The sequence below is a fragment of the Protopterus annectens genome, chromosome 1.part2, assembly GCF_019279795.1.
Source record: "Protopterus annectens isolate FY-2018-M chromosome 1.part2, PAN1.0, whole genome shotgun sequence".
In the NCBI taxonomy this organism is placed as follows: Eukaryota; Metazoa; Chordata; order Ceratodontiformes; family Protopteridae; genus Protopterus; species Protopterus annectens.
Genome location: NC_056727.1, coordinates 1,205,402,690 through 1,205,413,750, shown reverse-complemented (window position 1 = coordinate 1,205,413,750; position 11,061 = coordinate 1,205,402,690). Strand labels below are relative to the sequence as shown.

Below are 11,061 nucleotides of genomic sequence, written 5' to 3'. Positions count from 1 at the left end.
AATAACAACAGTCTGCAGCTGTACTTGGAAATACAGAACTCGGCATGAAAAAATAATAGTTCAGTGAAAGTACAGAAAAAAAATACATAATACCTCTTTGGAGAATGGTACTACCAGACACATTATAAAACACTTTCATTCTCATTTTGAATGAGAACAGCTGCACAGATAATTAAAACACACAGAATCAAAGAAACTGACAATGAACAAATCCAGTCATTTATCAAGATGCAAAGCCTGTACAAAGTGCATTCGATTTTGATTCCAAAGTAGGCACTATGTAACATGAAATGCAAGGAATAGAGAACTCTGTGTACTAATGTTTGTAAGTTGAATCGCCTGTGCTGTCTACAGAGGTAGCTGCATGTAATAAAATCCATGAAGCACTATTGTTTGGCAAAGGCAAAAGCCACTGGCAAAGCTAATTAACATCTCAAAAAAGACTGAATAACTCTGTTTACTAATCTTGTCCACAGAAACTAGAATTCAGTTTAAGGCAGGTCATTAAAACATTTAAAAGATATCTTTCTTTGAAAACAAGCCACAAGCTAAAATAATGAATGGCTCAACCTAAAAGGTGTTGTGAGTAGATCAGGAAAAAAAGAGGGACTGTGTGATTAAAAGGCTGAAACTTCCTGGAGGTATCCCTCCCCCTACCTTACACAGACAAGTCTTCAGCATGTTCAGAATTACACACTGCTCAAGGTAAACATTGCAGAATGTAAAAGAAACGGTGGGATTGTCCCTTTAAGGAAGCTTCGGGAGGACCCCTGTGTTAGCCAGTCCAGACTACAGCAAAGACTTTGTTGTGTAGGTGGATGCTTCAAACTATGGGGTGGGGGCTGTACTTAGCCAGATTTTTCAGAGGGAGAAGAGCACCCAGTGGTTTATTTTAGTCGTAGGCTCCAATCCAGGGAGGAATGCTATGCAGCGGTAGAAAAGGAATGTCTAGCCATAGCGTGGGCACTATAAAAACTTCAGCCTTATCTATATGGAAGAAAATTCACTGCGATGACAGATCACAACCCTCTAACATGGTTAAACGGAGCCAGTCCACAAAATGCCAAGTTGCTAAGATGAAGTCTGGGGTTGCAAGCATATGATATGTCAGTGCAGCACCGCAGTGGGAGTAGCAATGCCAATGCAGATGGGCTCTCAAGACAGGGAATGGGGTGAGGTGTACACCCAGATAGACCTGACACTCTCAAGCGATGTTTCTCAAGGGGCACTTGAAAAACTTGCTTGAGTTCCCTGGAGGGAAGAGATGTGACGATTGGGGAGAGATGGGTGAAGGCTACCAGCCTAGTCAAATATAATTTGATACATAATTCTATCAACTGTATAAATAAATGTAAAATACAGGCTTGTGTTTTTAAATGTAAGAAAACACTGTAAAATGCGAACTTCAAGAGTGTTGCAACATTGCCATCTGCTGTAAGGAAAACCAAGCCAAGTATTTCAAATGGGTCTTTAAGTTGAAAAGATCTTATGAATCTCTCTAATGTTTTACAGTTCGGCTCTAGTGCGTCTGGATGAAGGTTTCATGTCCATTGTTTTATGGCTAAAGTTTATGACCAGAATTTAGATGTGGAAGGTGCTTTATTGCTCTAGTTTCTGAAGAATATACATGTGAAATATCTTCTATTGTAAGTTTCTGTGCAAGTGTTAGATTGCTAAATAATGCAGTTTGTTTGCCTGGGAAAACCTAAGTGTCAAAAATGATGCAATTTGGGGAGGGACCCAGCAAACATGTTTGTTGGTACTATTTCTCACAAGAGACTGTAAGCATTTTGACTTTGGACATCTAACTTATCAGCACTCTGCCTTGTGCTCACATGCAAGTTTTAGTACTGTAATTTCTTGTAAGAATAGTTAAAGCTAGTAAAGATTAATTAGGTATTTTTCTTTGAAATCAGACCTGGCCTACTGTATTATTTTAAGTTTCTGTGTGATCTCTGAACTCTTAGATATCACTGTGGTGTAGTAGTTTTGTCTTGTGTTTTAATTATTTATTATTAAATATTTTTAAAACCTTCTACCTGTGGCTGCTTTGTGTAAAGATAAGCTCTAGAGTACATTGCATATTTATAGAGGTTATTGTAATATGCCACTCTAAAATAAGCCTAGACTGTTAGTCATACTACCATTGTATAATAATATTGCAAAGTAATAATGGGAGGACCTTTTAGTAGCTGATATTATTAACTGGGTGGTGGCAGTAATTACTACTGTGTAGCCTGGGTAAAGCGGCACAGTTGGAAAATCTGTCAGCCTTTCCCAGGAGTGTCTGTGAAGTTGTATAAATACTTATCTCAAAGTGTGTGTGTGTGTGTGTGTGTGTGTGTGTGTGTGTGTGTGTGTGTGTGTGTGTGTTGTGTCAGCTACTTGGCAGGGACACGAAGCACTGGTTGGACAGAGAGGGTACTGGAGGTTTTAGCTTGCCCAGTTAGGCTGAGACCTGCACCCTATAGCTGTGCCAGTGGGGAGTCTTATTGGGGACCTGGTGAGCAAGGAAGCAACCAGCCCCAGACTGACTGTGATCTCTGTGCGCACCTAAGGGAAATTGCACTTTACTGTGTGCATTAATTATCCTTTTCTCTTCTCGGAGACAACCTCCCTGGTGTTAGTGGTGAGGATTGAAGCTCCTTGAGTGCTGGGCCAGGGCACGGTCATCACAGTAAGTATTAAACCAGTTTTAAAAACAAGACAGTTAGCTTTGAATTAACATCTTGTGTGGATGGGTCTTGGTTAAATGTTTTACTTATTTTATGGCTGTACTGACTTTCAGTAACATTTTACCTGTGTGTGTGTGTGTGTGTGTGTGTGTGTGTGTGTGTGTATATATATATATATATATATATATATATTTATATATATATATATATATTTATATATTTAAACTGAAGTGCTTAATACAACTGTGTTACGTGATTAGTCATTTCAATTTACTATTTAAATGAAGGTATTTGATCTAATTTTTTACACACTGATGAAATGCTGATCACGAAAGCTCTGTGATTCTTTTCTTGTTCGGAATAAACGCTGCATTTTACATCAGCATTTCCAAGTTTTGGATTGTTTTTACTACTATTTTGAATTTAGGGAAAGATACTTGTTCATAGGTAGTTATCTTGTACAAGGAAATAGTAAAAGGTTTAGATACTGTTTTGGTTATACTGGGGAGAATTACCATTGCTGATATAAGATGGAATGATCAGGTTTTGAGAATTGTTGCAATTTATGCTTATGTGGTATAACAAGAAAGAGAGGGTATCGTTAACTGTATAATTCGGTATGTTGCTGTAAATATGGAGATAAATTACAGTTAAATCATCTACCACAATTAAGATGTCAAAAAAAGATGATAAAGTATTCGAAATTAGAAAGTGTGGGCAGTTGAGAATTTGGGATAAAAGTACATGGACTTAAAGTAGAGGAAAACATAGAATGGAAATATTTTTTTAAATTTTCTGCAGGATTGTTAATAGAAAAAGAAAATGTTTTGACAGCAGATTTTTCTGACCATGGAACTATTTGGATTTGGGTAAAAGCAAGATCATGTAGAGATGAAAGCCTTTTATAAGGACTGGTCAAAGTGGTGATTGCATCATTCCTTATACTTTTGTTTATAACAATGTGAACTAGAAAAAAGAAGGGAAGAAAAATATCAAATATAGAACTTTAAGTAATGAGATTTGATGGTTTGGAAATAAATGATGATTTTTTTATTAAAGAACAGGAACTGTATAAGTTGAATAAAGCTAAAATAAACCATTTGTTGTATAAACAGGTAGTTTCTGTGTGGGAAAAAAATATGCCTTATTTGAGTAAGAGTATTAAGGAAAATGATAGTACAATGAGGTAAATGAAAGATGTAAATGGTGTAGTGTATAATATACAGAATGACATTATGAGAATAGTAGAAAATTGTATAGAAGAGTTATTTAAATGACAAAGCATACAAACACATAAAGAATGGAAAGCAGTCTTTTTTAGAACAAAATAGTAAGGAAAATGGAGAAAAATATCATAATGGATGAATTAAAAAATGTATTAAAGTTAGTTAATCTGTAGTCAGCAGCAGGTCTGGCTGAAACAGAATATATAATGTATGAAAAATATGACGAGCACAAAAGTGGTATTTTTAATGGTGTTAAATGAATGGTAAAGTAAGGGGTTTAGATATAAAGAGCTATATCACAGAGTAAAAAAAGTCATATGAAAAAGGTTGCAAGTAAGAAATTCAGAATTGGAGACCAATAATTTTGAATGATACGGATTATGAAATATTTATGAAAATTTTACAGGGAAGACTAAAAAGCAAAATAAAGTTATGAATAAAAATATATATGGTATAAAAGAAAGTGTGCAAGAGTTATTTTTAGTTGTAAGGGGGAATTAGTAGTTGATGTATTATATAAAAATAGTCAACCTAGAATTATGGTAGGTGATGTAAGGAAAACTTTTGATTCTAGTCAACATATTGTGTTATGGGATATCGTGAAGTTGTATAATATAGGAAACAAGATTATAAGAGCATGCATGACTGCATAGAAATTTAATATACTAAGGGTTTTGGTTAATGGTTGCTCAAGTAAGGAAATACTACTTTGAAAGGATATAAGAAAAGGATGTCCTTGAGTAGTATATTTTCTGTATCACTGAATGTGATTTCCACATGTATCGGTAAAGAAATGGAAAAGATGCATTACATATCTACTGAAGGGGTAGTTGTGCCAGTTTTGTTATCTTATGCAGATGAAATGATCTTATAATTACTGCAAGAAATTGTTTAGGTATGGGTAGAATACTAAAGGTTTTGCAAGACTATTTAAATATACTAGGTTTGAGAATAAAGAAAAAAGTCAAAGATTAGGTTTTGATAGTATGTTGGGAAGTGTAAACAGTATAAATATAAAAGTGCTTGGGATTTGTTTTGGGAAATAGGGAGATACATTACAGTTATGGAAAGAAAAACATTGAAAAACGAATAATATGTGAAGAATTTGGAAACATTTTATATTTTCCTTTAAAAAGAAAGTTTATTTCATTAATTCTATTATTTTAGCAAGAATATCATATTTGTCAAATGTGTTTAGCATGCCTGTTTTGTGTAAAAAGGAAGTTTATAACATTCTTTTTTTTATTTATTTGGAGTTCTAGATTGAACCCAGTAAAGAGAGGTGCATTATATGTTAACAGAAGAAGGGAGTTTAGGATTGATTAATAGTATAGTCTATGCAGCATCTTTGTACTTATTTAAGATATTACCATGTTTAAAGCAGAATGATTATTAGTACAAATATTGATATTTAAGTATAAAGAAGAATTGTTGTATATAATTTGGAATAATAAAAGAAAGAGGTTATGGACCAGTTATGAAATAAATAATTATCAAAAGAAAATTTTCTCTTTGAAAATAAAACTTGAGGAAACAGAAAATAGAATGAAATGGTACAGGAATGTTGTGAGTAAATATATTTGTGTATATTCATGGAGAGAATTATCGAGAGTTAGAATTGCAGTAATTCAAGCTAGAATGTCAAGATGTAAAGAAATGGCCAAATATCGAAATTTTTTATAGAGACTTAGTATACAAAAGCTTCCAGTGAAAGCAAAACTAGCCATATAAGATGAAAAAAGAATTTGTCTGTATTGTAAAGAAGTTGAGACTAGTGATTTTTTTCTTGGATGGAGATGAACCAAAACTCTATGGAGTTAAGCAAATTTGGTTAATTGAAAATGGGATTTACCAACGGTATTAAAGAAAATAAGATTTTGGTTATGGAAAATTGAATGGGGCTCTAATAACTAAAATATTGCATTATTGCGTATAAATTGTAAAAAAAAGTTGTCTGTGTAAATATATATATTGTAAATATGTATGTAAGTTTATTGTATTGCATTATTGCGTATAAATTGTAAAAAAAAAGTCTGTGTAAATGTATATATTGTAAATATGTATGTAAGTTTATTGTATTTTATTTTTTTTGCATTTTTTATCAATAAAGAAATCCTACTCTCTTCTGTAGGAGACATGGGATTTTTTTGTCAAACTGAGATTCCACTAACTTGGGCAGATGGGGTTGTCAGTTTTATGTCACGTGTACTGGCATAAGGTTACATGAGTGAGAAATATGCTTGCTGAAGGATAAAATGAAGGGATGAATTCAGGTCCTATAGTACATTCAATTTTGCTTGCATGCTGCAGTAATTAAAATATAAACGTTGCTGTTAATTAGCCTGTTGAGCCCAACATAATCAATACAATTCATTAAAAAAAAAAAAAACCTGGCCATACTTCTCTGACAAAAAATAAAACACTGGAGACATGAAAGGGCAAACACCCAATTACAGATACTTTTTCTGTAACTTAGCAATACAGTGAACATTATAATATACACTAAGTGATAAAATAAGATGCGTCTTACATGGGCTTTCATGAGCATCTGCTGACCCATTAGTAATCTAATGAATTACTTGGTAATGCAGTTCAGAAGCAGATACAGCCTTCACATGTTAACACACAGACATTCTCAGTAAATGTGACAAGTAATGCTTTTTACAGTTAATTCTGACACAGTAATAAGTCAGGAGATGGTGAAAGCAAATCTAGATACTTCAGACGTCAGGTCCTTTTAAGCTTTAAATACTGCCATTTAAATTATGCTGGTTGCAACACTACTTTAACTGATGGTTTGCAGTATGGAAAAATGCACTTTTTCACCCATACCAGCCTTATCACTGCAACCAATTTTTTCAACTGTTTTTTTCACATTTTCTCTCTCTCCAGCATTTTGTTGCATCCTTTCCATATCCATAACTGGCAAGACTGCACTGTAGTAATCACTGAGGAAATAACCAAATTAGGCTGTGGTCAAAAGCCAGAGAATGTTTTTAGCAACTGCTTCATCCATTGATGTCCTAAACAAAAATCATAACTAAGGAAAGAAATTTAGTCTTACTGTTAAACTTTGCTTTTTTCTGCATCCTTTAAACAAAGCCTGACTGGTCAGGAGTGCACTGTAGTAACTATGGAGTAAATAATTGACTTTAAGCTTGGGGTCTGGGACTTCCCCACTTCCTGAGGTACCAGCAGATGCATTGATTGCCTGCAGTATCTGGATTTAGCACACTGCTGTGCCTGAGCTTGCTACTGAGGTTAACCATGAGTCACTGCCTCCCCTGCTGGACGGGTATGCTGTTACTGACTAGCTCTTTGAACACCTAGAGAAATTATTCAAACACAGAGTCAGCTGTGACAGAGCCAAGGTTTTATCTCTGTCCATAGCTGAGCAGGTTAGCTATAGCAAATATTAAAATATTTAAGCATTAGTGAAGCAATGTATACTGAACTTAATCACTGTATGCTTATTTTGTTTACTATTTAGTCATTTTGGTTGTATACTACTGAGATAATATTGGAAGGCTCACATTTGTCTGAAATACAAGCTCCTGCATTTGAAGAAATGTAATGAGCATGACACAGATTGGATGCACTGTATGTGAAAACTGGAAACTGGGTTAATGGAAGATCTTTTTCTATTATCAGAGCTACAAAAATGGAATTATCCAGCAAAATTCTAAATGTGTGCTTTCATTTGCAGCCAGACTACAAAATTGCCGATCCTGTTTGTACTTTTGTATTTTCTGTCTTGGTTCTGGGAACAACGATAACCATTCTCAAAGATGTCCTCAGAGTTCTTATGGAAGGTGAGAAAAATATTCTTGAGATTTATCATCTAACTCTGTATCATTGCATCATGTGCCACAAGGGTGAAAGTTATTTTGTTATCTTAGCTGTTGTGCAGATCCAGATAGGATGTAGCACTGCTTTTTCCTTTGTCGTCGTATTTTACTGTCAGCTATGTAATATGGTATTCATAGGTTCATATGTTCATATCTTCATATTAAGCTGTTGATCCAGTGAATCATTTGTAGCCTAGTCAACAGTCTCATCAGTTTACCAAGACATAAATTGATACCAGACTCTGACTTGGTTTAACCCCTTTTCATAAGGGCTAGAGGTGCCAGGCTGGGCTGTACTTACGATTGATCATCCAGCTGTCCAGGTTATGCTTAAAAAGGATCATGTTTAATCTCTTATTGGAGCCTATTCCATAAAAGGTGTTCTCTGCAAAAGATGTCTATCCCATCAACGGGTCCTCTTTATGTTTTGGTGATATTTTAGATCTCTTGAGCGGATGTTTAGGGTGGTAGTTTCTTGATGTGTAGGGGGTACCACTGGATCAGATCTTCCAAGGTCATGTAGACAAGGCAGAGATCTCCTCTGAATATTTGTTGGGTAATGGAAAAGTTTGAGATCACATTAAGGAGATCAGGATAACTCGAGAAGGACATGCTCTTGATTTTTAGTAAGGAAATGCTGTGGTCTCTCTTAAGCTGGGTCATATGCCTAGCCAAGTACATACAGAGAGAGTATTATATTCTATTACTGGTCAGGTAAAGGAGTAGAGTGGGACAATAACGTCTTTGGATATAGAAAATATGCCTCTGATGGTTACTCTCACTATATAACAAGATTTCCTAACAGTGGTCACATGGAGGTCAAAGTATAGGTCATTGTCGATGAAGGTGCCCAAATCAAATCGCTGATGACAGAGTCGATTTTTAGAAGGGTATCATCCATGTGATAGGTGCAGGAGTGCATAGGTTTGCCAAACAACACAGTGCTGTATTTTATGACATTTAATTTGAGGCCATAGTCCAAGCACTATTTGTTAACCTGAACTGGACCCTCCTGGGGAATACTTGGGTCATCTGGGGTATTTATGACAGCTCCAAGTTTGCAGTCCTTAACAAACTTTCAGCCACAGGCCTTTTGTATCTGCTGTAATGTCAATAGATGTAGATACCAAAGAGTAGTGTTCCTGTACCGATTCCTGAGGAACACCACTGATAACTCCCCTTTTTTGAGATTTTGCCTGCATTACTGAGCTCTGTTGGTGAGACAGTTTGCTGTACAACAGGTAGTGCAGTGGTTTAAATTCATTTGGATTAGCTTATCAATGATGTCCAAGCATGCAATGCTGTTGAAGGCTTTGGCCAAGTCCATGTATGCCATATGAACCAATTTACTTAGTGATTAGTTCAAAACAGTCCACTAGGTTTAAGAGGCAGAATCTTCCTTTAAAAACCCAAACCAGTTAAGGTCCAGGTTTTAAAAACTTCCTGTGTTGTTGTTTATGAGGGCAGTAATCCCAATCCCTGTGAAATACACGCTCTAGGGACCTAAACCTTGTCACCACAATAAACAAGAAATGCTGGAGTAAGTGATTCCTGTCCCGGAGACTTCCTATACTCTGTAACAAGCTACCCATCTATGTCAAGCAAAGTTCCTCATTAGCACTCTTCAAGAAAAATCTTGATGAGTGGATGGGAAATAGGAACTACACCCTGGGGATCACTTCTGTGGCTCTGCTTGACAGGGGCACAGGAAATTAACTTTCTTGGGTGGCGTAAGCCAGGGGAACCTTGTTGGCTAGGCTTAATTAGGCCCTTGGGCCGATAGCCTAGTACCTATCTATGAACCTATGATCTACCCTACTTGCCTTACAGATGAGGCTGGTGAGGCTGATAGGTCTGTAGTTGCCTGGGTCTCTCCTGTGTCTTCTTTTGTGGGGTGGGTTGACTATATAGCAGTTGTCCATCCTTCTGGAACAAATCCAGTGCAGAGGCTGATGTTGAATAGAGATAATAAGGAGTCAGCCAGGCTGTGCTTTATGCTGACAGGAAGACAAACTGACATATTGTCAGGGTCCATGGCAGTGATAACTTGAGCCATAGAGTGAGCATTTAGGACTTGGTTGCAGGTGATTTGTGGAGTGATTTTGGCATACCAGTATGCCGTGAGTAAGTTGGGGCAGATAGGAGAATGAAGTTTGAGCTGAATTTGCCCACTAAGTTATGTTGATAATGCCTTCATGGGTTGAGTATTTGATGTTTTTGTATTAACTCAAAACATTGCTGGTTATTTCTTAAGTTCCTGACATAGCTGAAAGCGGTATTCTGGTTACCCTTAGCTCTTGGAGATTTTGATCTTGTTTCTAAGTTTTGTGTTTATTTTTTTATTTTTTAGGGTGTTATGTTTGTTTTTACTGGCAGGAATTTCTTTCTGTTATTGTATACTTTCTTAATAGTGAGATTCCATGAAATGGGTTTCTTCTTAAGTTTGGCAGTGTGTATTATATTTATCTCTTATGAAGACCATGGCCTCAGTGCTAGCATGAAAGTTGTCATAGAATTTATCCATGGAAGATGCAGTGTATGAAGCAGGGTCATTTAGTGAGGAGGGTGTTTGAATTTCATCAGGTCATCAGTTAGCTTGAATAGATCTGCCTTACAGTAGTCAGTAAAGGTAAATGGATTTTAATGTAATTTTGGTCTCACCACAAGAATAAATGTTACTACACAATGGTCATATTTAACTAGATGTTCATCGTGCATACAGCTGCAGTAATCACATATGGGTTCTCTGCCGTCAGGCGGTCCCTCGGTCGGCCGAATTCCAAAGTCTTGGTCTGGCGTCAGTTGTTGTCGCCTTCTTCCCTGACGTCAGTGCGACAGGGGTATATAAGTAACAGCCGACGCCATGTTCTCCAGTCTTTTTTGCCGCGCGGTGCCCGAAGCAGTTCGCAAGTGCTGGTCGGCCAGCTCCTGAATTTACGAAAAATTGGAAACCGAAGTCTTCTTTAAAGCTAAGTACCCCGTTGGGGAAACTTTTCTTGCCTCAGACCGATGTCAGACAAAGTTAACAATTGTATTTCTTGTATTCCCTCTGCATACCTTGTTTAGGCCCAGACCACGACGTCTCGGGCTGTCGCTTTTGCGCTACTTTCAATAAACGCACTATTAAGCGTCGGGCAGAGTTCGCCCAACATTATTTTGGTAAAGCTTTTGATGATAAAATGTCGTTGGATACTCCGACTACCGTTTTGTCCAAAAAACGAAAAGACAAGGACCGACACACGAGGTCCGCGGTCTCCACCGACACCACGCCAAAACCAGCTGCATGTGGTCCGGTTCTCAGCGAGACGCCTA

At 36.6% G+C, this 11,061-nt stretch overlaps 1 protein-coding gene across 1 annotated transcript in view; it reads left to right on the top strand.

Annotated features, from left to right (window-relative positions):
• Window positions 1–11,061, top strand: part of LOC122792445 (zinc transporter 2-like) — a 158,293-nt gene that overhangs the window by 128,630 nt on the left and 18,602 nt on the right. Inside the window, exon 4 of the mRNA XM_044060233.1 lies at window positions 7,608–7,713. Within this exon, the coding sequence (XP_043916168.1) occupies window positions 7,608–7,713 (106 nt within the window). The remainder of the gene's footprint in view (window positions 1–7,607; window positions 7,714–11,061) is intronic.